This window comes from Charadrius vociferus, unplaced genomic scaffold (assembly GCF_000708025.1).
Source record: "Charadrius vociferus isolate BGI_N301 unplaced genomic scaffold, ASM70802v2 scaffold459, whole genome shotgun sequence".
In the NCBI taxonomy this organism is placed as follows: domain Eukaryota; kingdom Metazoa; phylum Chordata; class Aves; order Charadriiformes; family Charadriidae; genus Charadrius; species Charadrius vociferus.
The window spans coordinates 865,809-891,223 of NW_009650249.1; the positions used below are offsets into that span (position 1 = coordinate 865,809).

Here is a 25,415-nt window from a genome sequence, read left to right on the forward strand (position 1 = left end):
AGTATATCCTGGTCACCGGCGGGGGGATCTCGGGCATCGGCAAGGGGATCATCGCCAGCAGCATCGGCACCATCCTCAAGTCCTGCGGGCTGCATGTCACCTCCATCAAGATCGACCCCTACATCAACATCGACGCTGGCACCTTCTCCCCGTACGAGCACGGTGAGCGGCCCCTCGGGGATGCGCTGCTGGAGTGTGGCCGGCCCTGAGCTGGGTGCTGGGGGCTTCCAGGTGGGTGCTGGCGCTGGCTTTGCCTGGGAGGAACTATCTCCTTCGCATGGTGGAAGAGTTTGGGTCGGGTCCTGTGTGTGGCATCTGCACGTGGAGCCTGTCCACGGCTCTGGGGCCAACTGTGCCGCCAGCAAACAGCAGAGATGTGTTTTCAGGTCTTCTGTCACTGCTGCCTGGTTGAGGGATTCAGTCCTCAATGTAGGAGTCCTCTTTGTTATACAAGGCTTTTCGTTTTATTAGCCACTCCTAAGCTTGCTGTAGCAATCAGAGAAGGTGTTTCCTTACATTGAATTCTTCTAGCTGTCACAGGCAAAACCAACAAATTGCTGATGTGCACCATTTCCCCTTGACATGCACTTGTGCCGTTTTCTGTGTGCTGCAGGGGAGGTGTTTGTGCTAGATGATGGAGGGGAAGTGGACCTGGACCTTGGTAACTATGAGCGCTTCCTCGATATCCGACTCACCAAAGACAACAATCTGACTACTGGGAAGATCTACCAGTATGTCATCAACAAGGAGAGGAAGGGAGACTATCTTGGCAAAACTGTCCAAGGTGACGTGAAGTTTAATTCCTGATGCTTAGAAATATATTCTGTATTTCTGTCCTGGTTGGATGCTTTTGCATTTTATCTTAACTTGAGGTCTTTGTTATATGCTGTTCTTGTGATGTTTTTTGTTTGTTTTTTAAAAGGGAAGTAGAAGTCGCACCAGTTCAGGTGTAGTGGTGCGTGCCATACTGAATTGGGTTACCTGTAAGCCCCTCAAAGCTTTCCAGTACTCAGTGATATACTGCCGATTGTTTGGACTGTATGCTGGACTTGGGTCCAACTGTCTAATGTAGCCAGTGCTCGATGAGAACAGACTTCAGACTAATACTCCGGTGGATTATTTGCTAGCTGGTTAAAATGATTATTGCGTTTGATAACTGTCATGTCATTAGAAAACTCAAAGGATCTTTGAGGATCAGATCAGTCCCTTCCCTTTTTAATCCTCCTCCACAGCTGGTTTGGATAAGGACTTGTACAGATGGTTTAAAACAGAGTAACTCTCTCTGCTTAAAGCAAAGAACTGTTTGTACTTGAATCTTCCAGCTTAGAGGAAACGTCTCTTACATGTGTTTAAATTGAGACAGGATTACATTTCCTGCCAAGGCACTTCTCTTGAAAATCACAGCCAAGAATAATCACTTCAAAAATGCATATTTCTTTTAAGACAGAAATCAGAAGTCACATGGGAAGCTCTGGCTAGTTATTTTCAATAATTTGATCTGTAATGAGTTAGAGGGAGATATGTGCATGGGTTGTGGCTTTAACCCTTGCCTGGGTTTCTTTTTCAGTTGTTCCCCACATCACAGATGCTATACAAGAATGGGTAATGAGGCAGGCACGCATTCCTGTAGATGAAGATGGCATTGAACCCCAAGTTTGTGTGATTGAGGTCTGTAGCTCTTAAAAAAAAAAAAAAAAAAAAAAAAAAAAAAAAAAGTGGTTTTGTGTCTAGTGTGGAGTAAACTGAACTATATGCGTATTTTGCATTGTAACATTTTCTTACAGTAATGTTCAACTTAGCATGATGTTGAGTTCGTTAAAAATCCCCCTTACTAGCCTCACTTATTCAGTCTAATCTTTTGAATGTTCTGTGAATCCACATGTAGAAAGACTCAGGTTTTAGATAGTTATACTTTTTAGACACTTTGCTCTCTAGTGTAATGTGAATTGGTCTATAGAATGAATTTTTGCTCTTGTAAGTTTATATGCGAAAGTCTGAGTGAATCATGCTGTGCCCTCTTCTTCCTTGGTGGGTAGAGGTAGGTGGGTAAATCACCCTCTGGAAGCAGCTGACTTTCCTCCTTAGCAGTAAAGGGACCCTTGGAGTGACTGGTTCAAGCATAGACCTAGAAAACTGAATGGCACAAGTTAGTGGTGATAAACCCTGTTCGGTTTCCTGTGCGTTGTATGGGATGTCGTGCTGCCAAAGGAGACAGAGTAGGGCAAAGGCTCCGAGCTGGTGCTGCTGAGCTGGCTGGCAGGGTATGCTAATACAGGCGAGAGGGAGCTTGTCAGAGTGCCCAGGTCATGGTGACTTAGGACTCTTGCTGCAGCTTGAGTGCCAATTTCTGTTCCAGGATTCACAAGCCTGGATCCTGCAGTACCTAGGAGGCACTATCTGACAACGCATGGGAGTTTGTCAGTGTTCCAAAGAATGCCTTGTGTCTCTGTTCCAGCATGTGTCCAAAACCGCTCTATATAGTTACTAAAACTTAACAGAAATTTTGCTTCTCAGTGCCCCCTAATGTTTATAAATGATAATTTTAACACCTAACTTTTCTCCCTGAATAGAGACAAAGCTAATGTTCCTGGAGAGGTGTTGTCCGTATGAGGAGCTGTTTTTCTTGTGGCTTTTTGATTTTTGGGGAAATCACGAAGGTAGTAATAGTTGGGGTAGATTGGAGGCTGTGGAAGTAGTACAAGCAGGTAAATCCTGCTTTTCATCTTCGTTGATGATTCTTTAGGGAATCGGAGGGAGGTGCTGGGGAGATGTTTTAGTGTCCTTTTATGTATGTTTTAGTATGCTTTAGCGTACGAATTCAGTAGATGAAGTTTTTGTACTAACTTTAATTCTACATGTCTTTTTTAGCTTGGTGGGACGGTAGGCGATATTGAAAGCATGCCTTTCATAGAAGCCTTCCGCCAGTTCCAGTTCAAAGCCAAAAGAGAGAATTTTTGTAACATTCATGTCAGTCTAGTTCCCCAGGTAAGGACCTAAAATGTTGTGGTGGTCAGGGGCTTCCCCAAACCAAAACTTGATTTCTAAATATTTTTCTGAAATGCTGTATCTATAGGGACTGTTATATTTGTATTTCTATGTATAGAAACTTCTGGAAGCAATGCAGAGTATATATGGTTACATAGTCAAAAAAGGTTCGCAAGAAGTGAACAGAAACTTTTCAAAGTGTGTAAATGTGTAATAAATAGTTGGGAGTTGCAGCAAATGCAGTTTTGCATCTTTAACTGCTGTTGCATGGGACAGGGCAATCCCAGGCACAAATCCAGGCTGGGCAGAGAATGGGTTGAGAGCAGCCCCGAGGAGAAGGACTTGGGGGTGTTGGTGGATGGGAAGCTCAGCATGAACTGGCGATGTGCTCTCGCAGCACAGAAAGCTGCCTGCATCCTGGGCTGCATCAAAAGAAGTGTGGCCAGCAGGGCGAGGGAGAGGATTCTGCCCCTCTGCTCTGCTCTGGGGAGACCACACCTGGAATATTGCATCCAGCTCTGGAGCCCTCAACATAAGAAGGACATGGGCCTGTTGGAGCAGGTTCAGATGAGGCCATGAAGATGCTCCAAGGGCTGGAGCCCCTCTGCTGTGAGGGCAGGCTGTTCAGCCTGGAGAAGAGTTGGGGCTGTTCAGCCTTGAGAAGAGAAGGCTCTGGGGAGACCTTATAGCAGCTTTCCAGTATGTGAAGACTGCCTACAAGAAAGCTGGGGAGGGACTTTTTACAAGAGCATGTAGTGATAGGACGAGGAGGAATGGCTTTAAACTGGAAGAGGGGAGGTTTAGATGAGATATTAGGAAGAAATTCCTTACTGTGAAGGTGGTGAGCCCCTGGCGCAGGTTGCCCCGAGAAGCTGTGGCTGCCCCATCCCTGGAGGTGTTCAAGGCCAGGTTGGATGGGACTTGGAGCAACTTGGTCTGGGGGGAGGTGTCTCTGCGCAGGGCAGGGGGGTTGGAACTAAATGGTCTTTAAGGTCATTTCCAACCTCAACCATTCCATGATTCTATGATTCTTTATGGTATTGTCTCCTAGCTTTGGCAGGTAAAGTTGCTTTCTAGGGCTGAAAACTTTCAGTTTCCCTTAATTTGCATAGCCTTTCATTTCTGCAAAGCTAATAAAAAAATTCAGTGATGTAGCCAGACTTCACAGCCATTTAGACTTACTAATAAGATCATATTCCAAGCTCTTCCTGGAGTTCTTTAATATTTCTGTTGCTGTGTGCCCTCCCCAGCCCCCCCAAGATTTACATTAGCTGTAGGTCATGAAGTAGGTTGGGTTACTTTTGTAATTTCAAGACATAATACTGTGTTTTGAAACATAATCTGTTTTTTTTCCCCATAGTCAATATTTTAATGTGTGTTTTGATCTTTAACAGTAATTTCATAGGCTCTCACATCTGATTGCTATGTAAGCCATAACAGTCTGAGTGATGGTTGCCCTTAGTTCAGAGATACAACTAAGAAAAGGTATTATGAAGCAGTGCTATGATAAGAATTAGTTAATTAGGAATCACAAAAGAAAAACAAAATATCCTTATGTGCCAAGTGGATGAGGTGAACTTAGGTTAATACCAAAAGCATATGAAGGTATTTTATGCCATATAATGCCTGATGTAGCCTCATCTGTATTATCTGCTCTGGTTTTGAAGACAGTTTACATCCTTCACGCCAGAAAAGCCTCTACTGCAGGAGTCATTGCTGAAGAAAATTCTTCCATTGTTATGTTAACAGTATTAGGGAGCATGAGTATTCCTTGTCTCGGAAATGGGTTTGACAGAGCAACTTGGTAGAGTTACTGGAGTGCAGATCAATCTTTGCTCTCTTCTCTTTTTTTCTTTCTTTCCCCTTCTGTCTAGGCCAGGAAAAAATTAGAAATACAACATATTAGGTATCTGGGGGGAGCAGTGGATAAAAACCTTAGGATCTCTGCTCTCTCCCTCACTGTAATACGTAACTACTTACTGTACGGACTTGAACTCTGATTTCTGCTGGTTGCTTTCAGTCTTTGAAATTAAAATTACAGTGTACAGGGGTATTTAAAGTTCATGTGAATTGTCAAAGTTTTTACAAGATGAATAGGGTGGAGAGTCCTGATTAGCCTAATGAATCACTGCTATGTATCATCATAATGTGATACACCAACCTCTGTTCTTCTCTGACCAGCCAAGCTCTACAGGAGAGCAGAAGACTAAACCCACCCAGAACAGTGTTCGTGAACTCAGAGGTCTTGGTCTCTCACCAGATTTGGTAAGGTTTGCTGCGCATGGCTTTGAATTTAAAAATGCAGTACTGGGACGTTGCAACAACATCCTAGTCTAAATAATGCTTATTTTGAGAGCTCTTGCATATTGGTAAGAAACAAGTAAAAGTACCAGAGTTAGGTTTTTTCCCTAAGTCATGGAGACTGCAGAAAGACAGCTTTTTTAGAGGTTTATTATATGAATGCCTGAGTACTTCTGTTTTGCTTCACAACCTTGATGTTGCTGTTATTTTAGATTGTTTGCAGGTGCTCCACTCCATTGGATACCTCAGTAAAAGAAAAGATTTCCATGTTCTGTCATGTTGAACCAGAACAGGTAAAGATTGCTGTCTGCACTTCCTGCAATAAATATTCTAGCTGTTTGTCAAATGCTGAGTGGAGTTTTATCTGAGCATAGCGTTTTGTGTTCTAGCTGTGTCTTGTTAGCTGCATAATTCATTTGCTGCTTTGTCTTACCTACATTCCTTACCCATGCAACCATTACAAAAATAGTCCTTTTTATGCCAGCAGCCAGGTTTTCTTGTAAGGTAGTTCGAGTAGGCTTAGAGAAATCTCTGGAATCCAAAGTATTTTTTGAATCGCTGTTTTTGACCTTAGTTATCCTTCCGCATTCCTTCTGTGCATACAGAAGAATGAGATTTTTCAGTATTTAAAGGCCAAAGAGCAGTTGCCTAAAATTAGGTTTAAAGGATACATGAACGCATTTTGTACACAGCTTTTTTTTCATAATTTATTCTTCTGCCCAAGATCACATGAGGAGGGATTGCACAGAAAAGTTGAAATGGTATTTGAGAGAAGCATTGCTTCACTTGAATGTTATGCGATATGCAAAAATTCCATGTTAGCATGATTCTTTTTATACTGAGACTACTCTGCATAGCATAGTCTGAGGTAGACCTTGGGAAATCATCAAAGTGGCTGTAGGCTAAATATTAGCACTTTCCAATCCAGCTGGAACTTGAAAAATTCTGTCTTTTTGTGAAAGACTGAGTATCACCTCATAATTCCAGGCTCTGTCAAGTCATTTTTATTAGTCTTGCGGTTTTGAGTATTACATTCAGAATTAGCTGGCAATAATATTGATGTGTCAGCAGCACAATATCTACCTCTTGTTGGCCAGGAATTGAAAGTAAGTTGGCACTTTCCAGGAAGTTTAATGCAATTTTACGTAGTTGTTTCTCTGACTGCAGTTGCACTTGAATTGAGAAGTAAATGCTACGAAGGAGAAAAATTTGCAGCCTAAGGGGTTTTACTGGTGCAGTGTTGAACTCTGCTTTTATTTGAGTCAGGAGAAACGAGGATTTAAAAATAGTTGTGCCAGTATATTTTTGATCCTTAAAGTACAGTCTCATTCTTGATAGACAGGTGACAGTTGTCCAGAGCCATCTTTCCTTTTATGTGGAAGCCCATTTCAGTGAACTAGAACCATTGATGTAGATAGTCCTCATTGACCTGAGAATTCTTTGCTCACAGTTGTTTAATCCTAAGTTTGATGAAGGATGCCCTGTAAAATTTATTGCTGTATTGAGATCACAGATTTCCCTGGGCTTTAATCAAACTGGGAGCCCTGGTTAAGAACAACAGTGGGAATGGGAAAGCTGGGCTTGTGGGCAGTTTAGCTGTAGAGCTGTAGTTTCAATCAGGATTACCAAAAAGGATTCATCACAGAAGTCTCTTTGAAGTGTTCTTTGAACTTGCTATGCGCTCGCATAACTTGCAGTGAGAAAGTCAGCTGCTATGCTAGGTTATCTTATTATAGCCATTCCCAAGGAGCTCCAGTGAGCAGTAATACCTGGGAAGCATTGAAGGATGCACTTTCCCAGTATATGGAAACTAGTATTAAGCTATTCATATGTTGTTATGTTACTCAACGGATGTCATTTCCTGGAAGTTTAGGTGATCGTATGGTTGTCTGCTAGAGATAGAAGCTCTCTGAATATCTGTCTAAAAATAATTGCACAGGCACTTACATCTGTTTTGATGACATTCATATTTTATGAACAGGTCATCTGTGTTCATGATGTCTCTTCTATCTACCGGGTTCCTCTGTTGTTAGAGGAGCAGGGAGTTGTTGACTACTTCAGACACAGGCTTGACCTTCCCATTGAGAGGCAGCCCAGGAGGATGCTCATGAAGTGGAAGGAAATGGCTGACAGGTGAGCTGCACTGCTGGGCATACTTTGAGTTAAGACTCCAGGTTAGTTTCTCCGCTTGGTCATTGGTTATTAGGTGACGAGTGTTACTTCCTCAAGTGTTCTTACGTGCTCAAATTTTTCTTCTTTTTGTTTTTTGTTTTTTTTAATATGAAAATGTATTTTCTTCCTAGATGTTTAACTGTTTGAAAAAATAATTCTTCAGTGTGAGAATCCTGTAAGATAATGTTACTGAGTTCCTTATCTTGAGTTGGTAATGTACTGTCTATGTCAAAACAAGTTTGAAGTAATTGAAAAGTGGGCAGCTCTGCCCTCCATTTTTATGCAAAAAGACCCAGTGGTATTACAAAGTGTTGAAATTCTTTTGCAGGCAGATGTAGCAGTCATCAGGAGTGTCAATAAAAATCTGTCTTTGGAATATGCTTTCAAGCAAGTGAAACAACTGTTTTGTAACTCTTCTGCCTGAGACTTCTAGGGCACAGTGGGGTTTTTTTCTTGTGGGAAATAGACCCCATGTTCGTGGGGAAACTGCGAACTGAGTCTTTTCAGTTGGCATTCAGGCCCTTTCTGAAGCCTTAAATATGTGTCCTTATAAGAAATTAATTTTCAAGATCTAGATGTTTCCCTTTATTTACATGCCTGACACAGGCCACCACTGTCAGTAACATTTCCTTTTGATGGGGAAAGCCCTCAGTAACCAGCTTGGTTGAAGGTACTTAGCAATTCTGAAATAAACTTTAAACAATCTCTTAGCTGTAGCGAAGAATGCTGCCAGGTACTGGGGACTGAAAGTGGCAGTACAACCATCGGACTTCAGAAGTCCTTTCTGTATTTCTAACTGCTGAAGTGAACTCGGTCAAAAGCAGCGTGGGAAGATGCTGTACAATATAAACATATGCAGAGTTGTGCTTTGATCCTCTCTCCTAATAGTTTACTGCAAACTTTGAATCTAATGCAGCTTCCTGAAAAGACAGTTTGGATCTACTCAAAATGAAGTTTTCTGCATAAGGAGAGATGAGTTAATTTATATATGGCTTTCTGCAACTCTGTCATTTTTTTTTTTTTCTTTCTTCTAATCTTGCTTTGATGTTTTTAAGTCTTTATTATTAAAGGCGGTCTCCTCCGAAGTCATCATCTCTGTAGTTGGACAGACTTTCAAGAGCCCAACTGTTTATGTTACTTGAAAAGCTGAATAGAATGTAAGTGATTCTTGCCCCCAATTTCCTGTTAATGATGAAATAACCCTTGTGTTTTGATTTTGTTTAGGTATGACCGTCTCCTTGAAACATGTTCTATTGCGCTTGTTGGCAAATACACCAAGTTTTCAGATTCCTACGCATCTGTCATTAAAGCACTGGAGCATTCAGCACTGGCTATCAACCACAAACTTGACATTAAGGTGGGGGGGGGGAGTGGGGCGGTGCGTGTGTGTAAAAATTCCCCCCATACTCACATACAGTGCTACCCATCTTAACGGTTCACAAACCCGCAGACTGTAAGGGAGAGTTGAGTCAGCCAGTGAACTTCAAAATTGTCCTGGGATTACAGCATCAAAACATCTGTTGTCAGGCATAAACCAGCTTCAAAGCAAATCAGCCTTTCATCCTGTAAGATATACAAGGTGTCTGTATAGTTGATGGGAACTCTTTAGTGCTCAGTGTTGCATGCTGAACAGTGGTGAAGCAGTAGATATATTTGAAGAAGGCACTCTTGGCTTTAATTTCTCTGATAGTTGTTGGAAATGGTTCTTTTTTTAGGCTTGTTGTTGTTATCCTTGTGATACTCGCAGGTCTTATGGTGCTTCTGCCTCAGGCTTTATTAAGGCTTTAATGCTGATTTGGCTGCAGAGGTGCTGTTAAGGGTCTTGGTTGTAGCTAGATGCTCTGAAGAGGTGAAATACATATTTCTGATGTCAGAAATTTTACTTTCATTTAAATATACTTTTTAAATGTCCAGTGGTTTCATGATGCCAGTGAGTCATGGAAGTAGGCGCTTGGTTTATAACAGCACTGTTCCACGTTTGGGTACATTTCGTCTTATAAAATCAGTGGAGGAGAAAAGAAAAACAAGTAAGACTGGTGAAGGGTAAACCCTGCACGTATGGGTGGTTCCTGCTACAGATGTATTTGTATGGTTCAGAAGGGGAATGTGTTCTGTGAGCCCCGTGTGTGGAGATCTTAGGTTGCCTTAAAGAACTGTTTGGCAGTATTCCAAGGTTGGGGGGCAGGGGGAAAGGACAAAAATGGTTGTTCAAAAGGGTTAGCAAACTGCCAGAACATGCAGAAGTTCAGAGATACTGGAATACTGGAGATGAGAAACTGGAAAATTTGCAGGTTTTTTCCGTAGGTAGCATTGGTCATAACATCCTTTAATTACAACAACCTGTGTTTCACCATATCGTATTTGTTCTTCAGTCCCATTTGAAGATTAAATGTTGTATATTTGATGAGATAGTGATTGAATTTTTTCTTGCTGTGTGGTTGTATCTGTCTGTATAGCCATGTGTTCCCATCTCACTGTGCTCCGTTAAGACTTCACATTTAATGAGTTTGAGTCTTGTGGACTTCATGTATGTCACAGCAGAGCTGCAGACAGGGGGAGAGATAAAAGTGCATGGCTTCTGTTTGTGCATCTGTAGTATGATGGTGGGGGAAAGCAGTTTTGCTGACTAGCAGACAGGAAATCGGCCCAGAAAAAACATAAGCAAGTACCTAGTAGGAAACAAATCCAGAGCTCTTCAGGAGCAATTATATCTTCATTTAATGAGAATTAGGGAGACCCTGCACACTCTTGTGGCAGTATCTCATCATACTTTTTTTTTAATTTTTTCCCAGTATATTGACTCGGCTGACTTGGAGCCAGATACTCTGCAGGAAGAACCTGTCCGATACCATGAAGCATGGCAGAAGCTCTGTGGTGCTGAGTAAGACTCTTGTACTCTGTCCATTTCTTTGGAGCATGTCTGATAAACTTGCTGCTATTGACAGTTTTGGAATTAAGAGCCTCACTGGAGACTGTTTTCTTATGCACTGTACTGGCACATGCTGACATTGCTCCAAATACCTCTCAATGAAATTTAGGATAAGATGTAAAACAATGAGCTGTTAAATAAGCAAGGGAGTTTGTGAAAGGCAGCGGTAGGGGGGGTGGTCATGCAGATGAGGATGTTCACAGTCTTAGCGGGTAAACAGGATGAGAGGAAATAAGGGGAAAGGATAGGTACTGGAAAAGGCTATTAAAGCCAAAGAGGGAGGAGAAAGGGGTAAATGTGGCATAAAGTTCTTTAGGAAGAAAGTGTGAGAAAGGAAAAAAGTGTTGTTCAACATATTCATTGATGATCTGGATGAAGGGATAGAGTATACCATCAGCAAGTTTGCTGATGACACAAAACTGGGAGGAGTGGCTGACACGCCAGAAGGCTGTGCTGCCATACAGCGAGACCTGGACAGGCTGGAGAGTTGGGCAGAGAGAAACCTTATGAAATTCAACAAGGGTAAGCGTAGGGTACTGCATCTGGGGAGGAATAACCCCATGCACCAGTACAGGTTGGGGGCTGACCTCCTGGAGAGCAGCTCTGTGGAAAGGGACCTGGGAGTCCTGGTGGACAACAGGATGCCCATGAGCCAGCAATGTGCCCTGGCGGCCAAGAAGGCCAATGGCATCCTGGGGGGCATCAAGAAGAGTGTGGCCAGCAGGTTGAGGGAGGTCATCCTCCCCCTCTACTCTGCCCTGGTGAGGCCGCGTCTGGAGTACTGCATCCAGTTCTGGGCTCCCCAGTTCAAGAAGGACAGGGAACTGTCCTTTGCTGGAGAGGGTCCAGCAAAGGGCAACGAAGATGATTAGGGGATTGGAACATCTCTCCTATGGAGAAAGGCTTAGGGACTTGGGTCTCTTTAGTCTAGAGAAAAGAAGATCGAGGGGGGATCTTATTAATACTTACAAATACTTAATGGGAGGATGCCAGGGGGATGGGAGCAGTCTTTTTTCAGTGGTGCCCAGTGATAGGACGAGGGGTAATGGGCATAAACTTGAACATAGGAAGTTCCATCTTAACATGAGAAGGAACTTCTTTACTTTGAGGGTAGTGGAGCACTGGAACAGGCTGCCCAGAGAGGTGGTGGAGTCTCCCACTCTGGAGACATTCAAAACCCGCCTGGACGCTGTCCTGTGCAACCTGTTGTAGGTGACCCTGCTCTGGCAGGGGGGTTGGACTAGATGATCTCCAGAGGTCCCTTCCAACCCTAACCGTTCTGTGATTCTGTTAGGATGCAGACGAGCGTGGCCAGTAGGTTGATGGAGGTCATTCTCCCCCTCTACTAGGCACTGGTGAGGCCACAACCGGAATACTGTGTCCGGTTCTGGGCTCCCCAGTTCAAGAGAGACAGGGAACTACTGGAGTCCAGCATAGGGCAACTAAGGTGATTGAGGGGTTGGAGCATCTCCCTTATGATGAAAGACTGAGAGAGCTGCGACTCTTCAGCCTGGAGAAGAGAAGGCTGAGGGGAGACCTTATAAATACAAATATCTAAAGGGTGGGTTGAAGGAGGATGGAGCCAGATTCTTTTCAGTGGTTCCCAGTGACAGGACGAGGGGCAATGGGCACAAGTTGGAACATAGGAAGTTCCATTCAAATACATGGAAAAACTTCTTTACGGTTTGGGTGACAGAGCACTGGCACAGGCTGCCCAGGGAGGTTGTGGAGTCCCCTTCTCTGGAGATTTTCAAGCCCCGCCTGGATGCAGTCCTGAGTGATGTGCTCTGGGCAGTCCTGCTTTAGCAGGGGAGTTGGACTAGATGATCTCTAGAGGTCCCTTCACACTCTGAAAGTTCCGTGATTCCATGAGTGCCAAGAGTTAGCCCAGGAAACCAGAACAAGTGGGGCTTGTTAGCCCTCAGGGAAGGAGGCTTTGGGTGGTACCAGGAGAACGAAGAAACTCCTGCAGAATTTGGCGTCCCTGTGCCTGTGGTCAGGAGAACTTGCCAGTGCAGCCAGCAGCTTCCTCAGCGTGGTCCTGGATGGGTGATATGTTTGCAAACATATTTAGTGCAGAGCATGCGGGTCATGCAATTTGAACCATTCTAGTATTGTAACCTGCATGGTATTTGGGATTTCTTGGGAAGGGAAAATGTGCTTTTATAAAAGGTTTCCCTTTGTGACGGGTGACGGCTCGTGTGAAGTTATATGGAAACTGTGCTGCAGACAAGCCTTGCCACTTAGGGCACTTAAAAGGCCTTTTCAGGAGTGAGGTCTTGCAAGTCCGAGACTTTATGGAAGAGAGGTGATACATGTTTGGGGGGAACCATGTGGGTGAGCCCTATGTGAATGGAATCTTTTCATCCTCATGCAGTGGAGTTCTGGTTCCTGGTGGATTTGGTGTTCGAGGGACAGAAGGCAAAATTCAAGCTATTTCCTGGGCAAGAAAACAGAAAAAACCCTTCTTAGGTGAGAAACATGTTTCATCCATAAGAAGAAATAAAGAAAAGAAAGGGGTTGAATAACAGCCTAACTGATCTGCAGCAAGAGCTTTGCTGATTTTCATTAGTATCTGGAATGTACAATTTTGAAGAGAATTGGCTGAGGAAGGCAGTGATCTATGCTCAGCTTAACTGGATAACATAGCTGTCATCTGTAGTTAGCTCTGAAGTGGTCAGAGTTGGCTGGGATGTGATGACATCTCTGTAATGAGGGGATAGGAGTCCCAGAGGAAGTTTCAGAGGAGACTGTGGTGATCTTGGCATGAGGAAATGTGTGACTGCATTCAAATGAAATGGACGTGGTGAGAAACTGGAATTGTGTAAGCAGAGTGGATGGGGAAGGGAGGGGTGGAGTAAAACTTGTCAGAACTACTTGATGCAGAGTGAACAGACCCCTAAGTCCAAGTCAAAGGTCTGTCTTATCCAGGTTTTCCTCTCACTCAGGACTGCTCTGTGAAGGCGTGTGTGCTTTGTGATATGTGCTCAGTACTCCTTATCCTGACATGATCTGTGTTCTGCCTTTCCTTCTGCAGGAGTTTGTTTGGGAATGCAGTTAGCGGTTGTGGAGTTTGCACGCAGTGTTCTTGGTTGGCAAGGTAATTGCACAAAACCTTTCCTGGGGTTTGGTCATTTCTTTGATTGCTTGAGTAATACCTATAGGTATTTTTTAAATACCCATAATTTTTAATTTTTCATTGGTAGGTAGATTTATTTTTTTTCTAGGCCTGTAAAATTCCCGATCTCCTTTGCTAATGCAAAGAAACGACAACAATTTCCTTATCCTAGTCAGGTAAAAATCAATAGAGTAAGGCATGCCTATAATGACAGAAAACTTTCTGTTGCTTAGAGGGAAGTTCAGCTGCTGAATAAAACGCCTAAATAGAGTTGTGTCTAGATGTGCTGGACATCCTAAACTCCCATTATAGCCAGTGGGAATGAAGACCAAAAAGCAATTCAGCCAACCAGGCAGTTGCACCTACTTCAGTTGAATTGCTTTCTGGGCTCCACTGTGTGAATTGACTAGGTCCCTGTTGTCAAAACTTCCTTTACAGAGGGCTAACTTTAGTTTCTCAGCCTGATTCCAAGTCTCGCTAGTAGTGAAGGTAGGGGAAAACGTGTTTCTCGGAGTACTTCTGCTCCCTCCCCACCCCCTGGCTTTATTTAAAATATTCTAAGCTGTTGAATGTGTGCTTTTCCTGAATGACCCTCGCTTTCATCAGCGATTACACTAGACTGGTTGCTTTAAGATTGCAACCTCCAGGCAGCCGCAGAAATTCATATCAAACAAAGCTGACAGAGTCCTCTTTCTGCTGTCGGGAGCTGAGCTAGCAGCTCTGTGCAGGCACGTGGCTTGGCACAGTTAAGGTTGCCGCTTGCCAGAAGCGTGGGGACAAGACGCAGCTGTACCTGGGGGAGGTTCTGTAAATGCATGTTGTGGTGTGAGGGACTTCGTGTTTCTAATTGATGAATGTAACATTGCAGATGCTAACTCGACAGAATTTGACCCCAAAACTGCTCATCCAGTGGTGAGTTTATGGCGACTTGCTTGTAATGTCCTTACTGTGCCAGACTTCTCTGCACATGCATGTTGGTACAGTTAAGAGCTTGGATTATTACACCTTGTGGCTTTTAAGTCTGTCTTCTATCATTTACTGATCTGAAAAGAAAATGTCTTTGCCTGGTTGATGTATGGCAGTTTTTGCTTCCTAGAAGATTGCAGTGTTTATTATAGGTGAAACACCAATATTATTTTTTTTTTTAATTTTTATTTTTAATGACACTTTTTCATAAAGCAAGGTGTTTTCTAAGAGGTAAAAGGTTCTTAAAGGGCAGTTTGAAAGCTAACTGATTCACAGAGTAGAAGTTAAAGATTTGGTGATATCTAGATTCTGCTCTATGACTGTTTAATTATGGTCTCAGAAACTAACATAGACAGAGATGAATTTGTGGACAGATTTCTGAACCTGCATTTCTCAGACTACAGGCTCCAAGTGCCTTGTCCGGGGCAATAGTGATTGTCTTCTGCTGTAATTTAAAATGCTACTCAAACAGAAAAAGTTTTCAAAAAAACAGCTTATGAAGTTATTTATCAAAATATACGTGATTCTGATTTGGGGATTTTGTTTGTAAATTTGCTTGTTTGTTTTACATTTAGTTCAGTAAATAGCACAGCATTAGTCCGTGGGATCTGTGCAGGCTTTGACTAAGACCACTTCCTATGTAAAAGCTTCCTGAATAGCTGCAAACCTTCCATGTGTTCTGTACAGCCTTTACTAGAATAACTCAGCTAACTAATCTAGGGTTTTTTTTCTACCTTGTGAAATCATGTTCCTTGGGGTAGTTTGCTTGTTTTCTGCATGGATGTTGGTTTTTTTCCCCCTGTAACATTTCAGAGTCTGCCTGGAACTGTTACTCTTCCCTCATTCTCACCTCCCTCTCGGAATGCTTTTCACAGGTCATAGACATGCCGGAACATAATCCTGGGCAAATGGGTGGGACCATGAGGCTTGGCAAGAGAAGAAAACTCTTTCAAACCAAGAATTCAATCATGAGTAAGGCATTTGTTACCTCTTTTGGAAGTGTTTCCTGGGAATTACATACATGTATGGTGGGTGTGGGGAAGGGACACCTGGGAATGTGAAATGGAGATCAATGAATTTGGTCCCCTCTAAGTGGCAGGTTCTGATGGATGCTATTCATATGAACTTGTTGAGGCTTGGCATCGTGCAAAATGTTTGGCATTTACTCTGAGAAATGTCTTCCTGTTGGTGTAGGGAAGCTGTACGGAGATCATGATTTCTTGGAAGAGAGACACAGACACAGATTTGAGGTAAAAATGCTGTTGTAGGTGTTGAGCTTTTCTGTGTAATCCAAACACAAGAGATCACTGGTTTTCTTGCTTCTGGCCTTCTTAGGTTAATCCAGAATTGAAAAAGTGTTTTGAAGAGCAAGGTTTGAAGTTTGTAGGCCAGGATGAGGAGGGAGAGCGAATGGAAGTGGTTGAGTTGGAAGGTGAGTACTTAAGCAATTACTTTGTGGATGTAGGTATTTACAAGGGAAAGTGTTCGGAGAGTAATTGAGGAAGTTTTTGTGTGGGACCAGTCCAGGTCCTTCAGAATTATTCCATCCATAAAATTACACTAAAATAAGAATCCCATGTGCCTGTCCATTGAGGGACAAAATGCAGGACAGAAATGACACTTCTTCCCCATCATCAGGCTTCGGTGTGGTCAGTGCTTTCAACTGCAGGTCAGCTGCAGGCTTAAAAGATTTGACATTAATATTTTCTGTTTCTTTCTCTTAGAGCATCCTTTCTTTGTTGGTGTTCAGTATCACCCTGAATTCCTCTCTAGACCAATTAAGCCATCTCCCCCATACTTCGGCCTTCTCTTGGCGTCTGCAGGAAGACTCACGCATTATCTACAAAAGGGCTGCAGGCTCTCACCCAGGTAGGTTGAAGGAAGGCACCAGTCAGACCTTTCACAGGGCAGTGCTGCTTCCTACAGGATAAACTGGAGAATCCTCTTGGCACAGAGTTACTGTGTGCTAACTAGGGGGTATTTGCAGCACCTCTTCTTTCCACTCTTTCTTTGAAACCTCTTGTCTTACATCTTAAGAGTGATTGTAGTGCCATAGAGCTGTCCCACAGGGATATCCCGACTCAAGGAGAGTAACTCTGCAGTCTCGTGTTGTCAGTCAGAGGTGTTTGGGGAAACTGCAGCTGGGCCTGCTCTTTTAGGGGATTGGAGACCTCATGGGGTTTTCCCCATGTTCCTTGTACAAGTCCTAGGTACAGGCTCCTCCTTAAGAAATTTGTTCCTGTTGCTAGATTAAAGAATGGGCCCTGGTGGTTGCAGCTTCTTTTTTTTTTTCTTTTTTTTTTTCTTTTTCTGCTGACTTAAGCTTTCTTTTGGCTCAGTTTGCAAAGCAACTAGTGTTTTGGGTAGATTTAATGGCACATTTACTTCATTCTACTGCTCCCTCACGCCCTGCAGTTCTGTTCAGCAGACGTGGCAATATACAACAAATAAACATCACTTTGGTGGTGATCCATTTTCCTCCTTATAGAAGAGAACACAGAAGATTTGCCTGTGTCGCTGGAGTGCTAACTTGCACTAAATAAAAACTCCAAACTAAATGCGAAAGAGAAATAGCACTGAATGTATTAAATGAAATCCATCCAAAAGGAAAGTATTGGCCTTTCTGGGCCGAGCTGCAATGCAGCTGCACCACAGGAATTCCTGTTGCTGTCTGGAGAACAGCTATCAGTTGTGCTCCAACTGATCTGCTCTGAAGAGAGTTTCTGTGTGAGGATGCCTCTTTTCAGTGCTTCCAGGGGTTGAGGGATATTTTAATTTCCTGCTTTTGTACATTTGAGTTTGAAGTGGCTTCTCACAGCAGAGAAGCTGAAGTTTCCTCGGTACTGCAGCATCCTAAGTTAGTATTATCTGCTGTTGGAGTCTTTTGTGATTGTGGTCGCAAATTGTTTCATGCTTAACATATAATCTGAAAATATTGGTGGCAGTTATCGGCCAGCCTGTACTCCCATTCCTGTGCCCTTGTAGCTCTCATCACATTTTCAGGTAAGTCTCATCATTGCCCTCTGATGAGGTTTGCCTGTGACACCAAACTAGTGGGAACAGACTATACACTTGAGGATGGAACCACTGTTTGGTGGGACCTGGGCTGGAGCAGTGGGCCAACAGGAACCTGATAAGGTTTAACAAGGACGAATGCAGAGTCCTTCTAGCAACCCCTTGCAGTAACACAGGCTGGGGACCGAGCAGCTGGGGAGCAGCTCTGCTGACGAGGTCTTGGGGAACAGCAAACTGAACATCAACCGGCAGTGTGCGCTGGCAGCAAAGGAAGGACAAACAGCATCCTGGGCTGTATGAGTAAGAGCATAGACAGTAGATGGAGAGAAGTGATTATGTCTCTTCACTTGGCATTTGTTAGACCACATCTAGAATATTCTGTGCAGTTTGGGGTCGCCCAGTACAAGTAAAACATCGATATATTGGGGAGAGTTTAGTGGAGGCCCACTAAGAAGGTCAGGAGGTTCGAGTACTTGCCTAGTGAGGAGAGGCCAAAGGAGCTGGGCTTGTTCAGCCTGGAGAAGGGAAGGCTTTATGGGGGACCTAAGAGCAGCCTGCCAGCACCTACAAAAACATTAGTAAGAAGATGAAAACAGGGTCTTTACAGAAGTGTGTGGTGGGAGGATCAGATGCAATGGATATAAATTAAAATAAGAGGGGTTCTGATGGGATATAAGGAACATCTTTTTCACCATTAGATCAGTCACACATTGGTGCAAATTGCCCAGAAAGGCTGCGCAGTCTCCGTCCTTGGAGAGTTTCAGAATGTGGCTGGATAAAGCCCTGAGCAGCCGTGTCTGATCTGATAGCCATCCTGCGGTGTAGCTGTCCTGAGCTCGCTGCCGATCTGAATTATTTTGTGAATCTGAAAAAACTGTTTAATGGATTAAAGGCAGTCAGCTGTTACTGGGAAGCTGAAATTGAATGGCTTGTGGGTAATTAACCAGTCTCCTATTTCCTGTTTAATGAATTTCAGTTAGAATAAGTTGGCCTTATAAAATGCCTATTATATTGTATAATCATTTCAATTCACAAACCTTAAAATTGATGATGGCTCAGCCTTATTTCCAAAGGGACGACTGTACTAGGAATTCTGTGTGCTCTGCTTTTCAACCTCAGCTAGCAGTACTTACTACCAAACCGCTAATTCCTGATGCAACTTAGGTCTATAAAGCACTTGTGGTCCATAAAACAAAATCTTTCTGAATTCTGCAGGGACACCTACAGCGATAGAAGTGGCAGCAGCTCACCTGACCTGGAGATGACAGAGCTGAAGTTTCCATCAGTAAATCATGACTGATTCCTGGTAACTTTTAATAACCTCAACCTCTTTCCTTATGGAAAAAAATTCTTGCCCAGTCTTTCCTCCTGGCATCTGAATGTTTCACATCAGTTGGTAGAAAACTGGCATACCATGAAAAGTGCTGGTGCTCACACACATGTTCCAGCTGTGCTGAGGGATGCGTAATACCTCGCATCTGTGCAACAGATGTGGGTGGGTATTTCCTTAGCAAATTGACATGTAATAAAGTATAAAAATACATGCGGGAGTTTGAAATTAAATTCAAGTAAAGAAACAAAGCACAAATATAGCACACATTCCTGAAAATGGAGGCAAAACTGAGCAAGGGGGTACTGGATTTAGAAGGTTTAGTGTTTTGGGATCGTTCTCTCACCTTTGCCAAAGAACATTTTTGAAATAGCCATTCTCCCCCATCTCTTGAAATTGCAAGTTTCTCTGTCAGACCAGTGGTCTTGAGCTGTGAGTTGCAACAGCTGCTGCAGACGTTGCGTGGATGTGAAAATTGGATGTATACAATCCAGTCTGGGGGGGGGGGGCACTAAAACCTGTCATTCAAACTTCACCAGCAAAAAAGGTAGACAATTTTTAAATGAGTTCTCCGTTTGTGTGGTAGGTAATTGTGGATGTAATATGTTTTCCCGCCTCTCCGGCTGGTTTTGTGTGGTGGTTTGGTGGTTAAGCAGCATTTGAGCACACGCATGTCTAGTAAGAGTGGGGGCTTATTGCTGAATGCCAGGGGACCACAGATGTCCGACTCTTCCTTCCTCCCCCTTTATGTACAGACACTTCCAAAATTAACTGCAGAGTGAAGACGAGGGTTAGCCCGAGTCTAGCACAGAAGTACTTCCCCATCCCTGGCCATGGGACTGGGCCTTTGCGGTGCTGAAGACAGCTGGGGTCATTGAGTGTTGGGTTGTTCCACAGCTGGTTCCACATCTAGCAAATGAATAGCTGAAGAACCCTCTCTGTAAATTTTTATCCTCCTGAAGATATCCTGAAACTTTGGCTCGCTGACAGTATCCAGTGTGCTCCCTGCTGTGACAAGGCTGGGTGCTGTGTTGGTACCTGAGGGCTTGGAGGCTGTGCCCAAATGAAATTGTATGGAAAGTGACAGTGGCACATGAGGTGTGTCCCCTGTCCCGCCGAGTGGCCTGCTGGTGCACCTCTTGGCTCAACTCTGTTAATAGCTGCAACTTAATGAAGATTTTCCTTCGGTACCTGCTACGGGCATCGATTTCTAGAATGAGCTTGCTTTCTCAGGGGTGTAATACACTGGTCCTAATGTTGCCATCGCACCCCTGTAAAACTGATAGACGTCTTTTGTGCTGGGAAAAGGAGTGTTGGCAGGTCCCACGTATTGTGTTTGTCTGGGGTGATGTATGTAAGAGTCGGACTTCAGAGTGCTGTGCAGTTCCAGCCTCTTGCTCTTCACTGTCAGTAATTCCGGCTCCTTTTCTTTCTCTCTTTCTCCAGGTGTGTCTTCGCTGAACAGAAGAGTCTTCATTAGATTTTCCAGGCACTCTCGCAGCAATAGCTTGAACTTGAACTCTGGGCTTTCTTAAGTTATGGTTTTACAATTTTCATTAGGAAATCATGTCCCCTTATTTCCTCAGCACTTCTGTCCTTTGTTTATTTTCTGCGTAGATTATTTTTGTTTCTGGAGGAGAGCTCATCGCAGCACATGCACCTCTAGACTTTCTTAGAGCCATCTTGGAGATAAAAAGCAAATTTGGGTTTGGGATTTGATGTGTTGGGGAGAATCCAGTTGCACATTTCCTTCCTAATGCATGGTAACGCTGGCATGAGTTTATATCTTGGGCACTGGCAGTTGAGTTGCTTTCTCCACCCTTTCTGCTCCCTCAGCAGTCTTAATTACTTATTGGTGAAATGATGTAGATGACGCTAGATTTTGAGGGCTCGCTCAGTTATTGAGCTGTGCTGTGCTGTAGAGGATGGGCCTCTGCAGCTTTATGCAGGTTTGTTTTTTTTTTTTTTCTGGGAGGGTTGGTGGTGTTTTGTTCTGTTTTGTTTTTTTCAGCAGTATTTAAAAACATTTGGCGCTGGTGGTCTTGGTGCATTCATTGCCGGCAATGAACTTCGAACCAGGAAAATCTTCCTGGAGTAGAGTTAATCTGGAACATGATCAGCTCTAACTGTGGTATGTCACTCTGCAGGGATGCAATTAACTTGAATCATGGCAGGGGGAGGAAAAACTGCCAGGAGAACCCATCGTTGCCTGAAACAAGGCAGAACTGTTGGCCCTTTCTATGCCAGTGTTTGCTGGTGCTGCTTCTTGGGCTGGGAATTTTCAACTCCTTGCATCAAGGGGGAGGTACAGAAAAGAAAGTGAACCACTTTCAGATGCTGCCTTTAACCGCTCCCCTTGTGATTTGCTTTGGACTGAACAGTTCATGGTGCTGGTTTTTTGTTGGTTGGAAGTGGAGCCTTCCGTTGCCTTTTTTTTTTTATACAGCGGCACTGCGTGTCCCACACCCGATGCAGTACAGAAGTGCTGTTTCCTGAGGGAGGGGCGTCGTGGTTTGCCTACAGTGTTACTCGGTTTAGTCCATGCATGTGTGCTGTCCTACGGTGACACGCTCAGCTTTCCAGTTCTGGGGTGGGAAATGCACTTGCTTTTTTTTTATTTTTTTCCCTGACTCTTGCTGTGGTGTAAGTGAGACAGTTTTTGGTCTTTGGTAATTTAGAAGAAAGGAAGAAAGTGTCTCAGTTGTCTGAAGTGTCGTGTGTTCAGAACTCTTCAGTTCGTTAAAGTTTGGAGAAAGCTGTACGGCTCGAGTCTGGCTGAGTACTAACTCCTGTGGTGCCTGATGCCAGACTTTAACATTAAACACTGTCCTATCTCATCTTAAATGATCTTTTTCCAGAGCCCCTCTTGCTTTATTCTTCAGTTACTTTACATATACGCTGTAATGCGGCTTTTAGCCCAGAAAGCTCTGAGCATTCTTCGTGTGTGCCAATTACAACAGTGCTGCAGAAACAGCCAACCGTGTGGGGACGTGCTCAGTACTGACCAAACGCTGGCCTTGATGCGGCTGGTGCTCTAGCGGTGTGAGATCATTCCCTATCTGTAGCACAACTTTGTTTTCTTTCTCCTGAACTTGTTTTTTTGTTTGTTTGGGTTTTTTTTTGGCCAAAACTGTGCAACTAAGTTGGTCATTAAATGCTTATTTGTAATAAAATAAATAAGTAGCCAAGGGCTTGCTATATTACTTCCATAGCTCAGAGGGAGCAAAAGGACTGAAGTATAATACTGTCTAATTTTAAATTAATCCAGTGTGAGTTAGAAGAAGTTTGTTAGCTGTATTTGCAGTGGGTTTTAGAAATGTAGTTCCAAATTATGGGGCTTCTCCCCCAGCAGTGGAGAAACCTCGGGAAGCTGGACTGAGCCTACAGCCCATGCAGAGCAGGAAAAATGACAATTTTTGAGAGTTGTGCTGCAAACTGCTTGTTGGGTGGTTTGCTCCCTCTTCCTCCAGAGCTGGGAGAGCTGCTTGCCCGGTGCCTGCCGCGGGGTGGCCCAGGGCTGTGTCTTTGGGCTGTGTGGCCGTGTGGGGCTGTCACCACTGCGCTCCTCCGTGCCCAAAGCTGCCCTGGGGACAAGTGGCCCGGGGCCACCCTCACCTGGGGCATGAGGCCCACGGAGGCCACTGCCCTTAGGCTGTAGCCTCTGGCTCCAGGGAGGAGTGGGGAAGTGCTTTCTTCCCTTGCTCCCCATCCCGTGTCACTGTGGGGGCACGTGGGGGCCAGGCTGGATCCGGACTGCCTGACCAGCAAGGTGATGGGTGCTCCGCTCCCCTGTGGGCTGTGTGTGCCACGCAGTAGGGTTAATTACACGGTCATCAAGGAAGACCTACGTGTCCTGAGCTGTGACTGTCCCCTGGGAGAGCAGGGAGCTGCTGTGGGTGGGAGGAGGGCTCAGCTGCCCCCAGGGCAAATGCCACAGCCCTTCCTGGGCACCAGGTACCAGCCCCGCTCTCCTCTTGCCCTGAGGGAGGACATGGCCCAACTCATGGCCATGTTGGTAAAGCCATCTCCCCCCAGAGCTGTGCTCCTGCTGTGGTTGGCCAGGGAGGAGGCAGCTTGTGCGCCCTGCCAGGGATGGGGCACCTGGTGCCCGCCGTGATGTCCGCCCTGAGCTGTGGCAGGGGTCTGGAGCACACGTCTGATGGGGAGCGGCTGAGGGCCCTGGGGGGGTTCAGCCTGGAGAAGAGGAGGCTGAGGGGAGACCTTCTCGCTCTCGACAGCTCCCTGACAGGAGGGAGTAGCAAGGGGGGGGCCAGGCTCTGCTCCCAAGGAACAGCTGATAGGACAAGAGGAAACAGCCTCAAGTTTAGATTGGATATTAGGAAAAATTTCTTCCCTCAAAGGGTTGTCAAGCACTGGAACAGGCTGCCCAGGGAAGTGGTGGAGTTGCCATCCCTGGAGGTATTTAAAAGACGTGTAGATGTGCTGGGGGACATGGTTGAGCGGTAACTTGGCAGTGCTGCATTAACAGTTGGACTCAGTGATCTTAAAGGTCTTTTCCAACCTGAATCATTCTGTGATTCCATCATTTTAGCTCCTTAGCTGGGGCTGTAACAGAAACAATCATTTACAATTAAAGAAAGGAAGATGCAGTGAAATTTTACAAATAAAATGGGCCTCCACCGTGCTCGTCCCTGGGGTGCAGGAGTCTGGTCACTGGGACTTGGTGAAGGCACCACCGTGCCCCAACAGCTCAGCCCCTTCCAGCCCAAAAGGTGGATGGATCCAGCTGCTGCCCAGGCTCTGCTGCCGCGCAGCTGGGGGCAGGGACACGCTTGCCCTGGGGCTGTCCCAGGAGATGCTGGCTGTGGGGGGACAGGGCTGTGTGGTGGCATGCTGGAGCCCCAGGTCCCCATCAGCCCGGGCTGGGAGCACCATGCTGCCGACGAGCAGTCCAAGGGACGAGTTTGAGCCAGAGGCACCTGAACAGAGGTCCTGGGGTGCCCAAAGAGCCCCAAGGCTGCAGGAGAGACCTGGGGTACTCTTCTCACCCCACCTGGTGCTGGACCTCCAAGACCAGCCAAGACCCTTTTTCCCCAGCAGCACCTACCTGGGGCTGGGTGTCTCCCACCTGCATTCTCCATCCACCAGCTTCTTCCCTTCTCCTTCTCACACAGGGCATGTCACAAAGTGCTCCAGACACACCACCAGCCAGGACACAAACCCCAGCTTCACTGCACATGAAGGCGAGACCCACCTTGGCTTCACCACCACCTTATCATGGTGCCACTGGTGCCCAGGGGAATGTGCAGAGCAGCGCTGGCATGTGCTGCAGATACCCCAAGCACGGTGTGGGGCCTGGTGGGGACCCCTCAGGCTCCGGCCCCTCTGTGTGGCTTAGCCTGTGCCCCCACCCCTGCCCCAGATGTGGGGCCCATGGTCACATCAATGGTCTGTGTGGGAAAGCAATGGGGGGGGATCAGCTACGCGTGTCGTCCCCTGTTCCCGCCCCCCGCCTTGTGCCTACCCACTGTGAGCTGCCTCAGGGCGCCGTGGCAGAGCAGCTGTGCACATTTGTGGTGTGTTTGCACAGTGATGGTTTCAGGGACTCCAGCCAGGGGCTGCTCCCTGCCCCAACGCTCCCCACAAGCTCCAGGCAGGAACTGTGAAAACCCCTGGCCCCACCACTGCCAATCCCGCATGTCCCTGAGAGCAACTGTGCTCTTGGAGCAGGAACTGGGGATGCCAGAGGGCTCCAGACCAGTGCTGGAAAGATGGTGGGGTTTGTGTAGCCCCTCTAACGTACCTGTGTTGCGGTGCAGGGACCTGCAGTGCCTCTCTGACAGGGATGTTCCTGGGGAAAAATCCTGGAGAGCAGCGACCAGCTGCTTAGGATGGCAGCAAGCTCACAGCTTGGATGGGTGTACTCTTCACTGGGTGAAAAACTGGCTGGCCGGGCCCAAAGAGTGGTGGTGAATGGTGCTAACTCCAGATGGCAGCCGGTCACAAGTGGTGTCCCCCAGGGCTCAGTGCTGGGGCTGGTTCTGTTTAATATCTTTATCAATGACCTGAATGAGGGGCTTGAATGCACCCTCAGTAAGTTCGCGGATGACACCAAGTTGGGTGGGAGTGTTGATCTGCTAGAGGGCAGGATGGCCCTGCAGAGGGATCTGGACAGGCTGGATTGATGGGCTGAGGACAATGGTGTGAGGTTCAACCAGGCGAAGGGCTGGGTCCTGCACTTGGGTCACACCAGCCCCATGAATGCTACAGGCTTGGGGAGGAGTGGCTGGAAAGCTGCCTGGTGGAGAAGGGCCTGGGGTGTTGGTTGACAGCCAGTTGAATATGAGCCAGCAGTGTGCCCAGGTGGCCGAGAAGGCCCACAGCATCCTGGCTACTAGAAATAGTGGGGCCAGCAGGACTTGGGCAGTGATCGTCCCCCTGTCCCTAGCACTGGAGAGGCTCCACCTCGAGTGCTGTGTTGTTTTGGGCTCCTCACGACAAGACAGACATTGAGGTGTTGGAGCGTGTCCAGAGAAGGGCAACGGAGCTGGTAAGGGATCTGTTCTGATGAGGAACAGCTGAGGGACCTGGGGGTGTTCAGGCTGGAGGAGGCTGAGGGGAGACCTCCTCGCTCCCTA

At 45.6% G+C, this 25,415-nt stretch overlaps 1 protein-coding gene across 1 annotated transcript in view; it reads left to right on the forward strand.

The window, feature by feature from the left end:
- The window catches only part of CTPS1 (CTP synthase 1), a 17,451-nt gene extending 1,107 nt beyond the window's left edge, over positions 1-16,344 (forward strand). The window contains exons 2-17 of the mRNA XM_009893019.1: positions 3-162; positions 614-784; positions 1,568-1,668; positions 2,869-2,985; positions 5,167-5,250; positions 5,499-5,579; positions 7,268-7,419; positions 8,683-8,815; positions 10,251-10,339; positions 12,765-12,859; positions 13,425-13,487; positions 14,374-14,417; positions 15,347-15,443; positions 15,666-15,721; positions 15,807-15,903; positions 16,196-16,344. Coding sequence (XP_009891321.1) covers positions 3-162; positions 614-784; positions 1,568-1,668; positions 2,869-2,985; positions 5,167-5,250; positions 5,499-5,579; positions 7,268-7,419; positions 8,683-8,815; positions 10,251-10,339; positions 12,765-12,859; positions 13,425-13,487; positions 14,374-14,417; positions 15,347-15,443; positions 15,666-15,721; positions 15,807-15,903; positions 16,196-16,344 — 1,689 coding nt within the window. The remainder of the gene's footprint in view (positions 1-2; positions 163-613; positions 785-1,567; positions 1,669-2,868; positions 2,986-5,166; positions 5,251-5,498; positions 5,580-7,267; positions 7,420-8,682; positions 8,816-10,250; positions 10,340-12,764; positions 12,860-13,424; positions 13,488-14,373; positions 14,418-15,346; positions 15,444-15,665; positions 15,722-15,806; positions 15,904-16,195) is intronic.
- Positions 16,345-25,415: the final 9,071 nt, after the last annotated feature.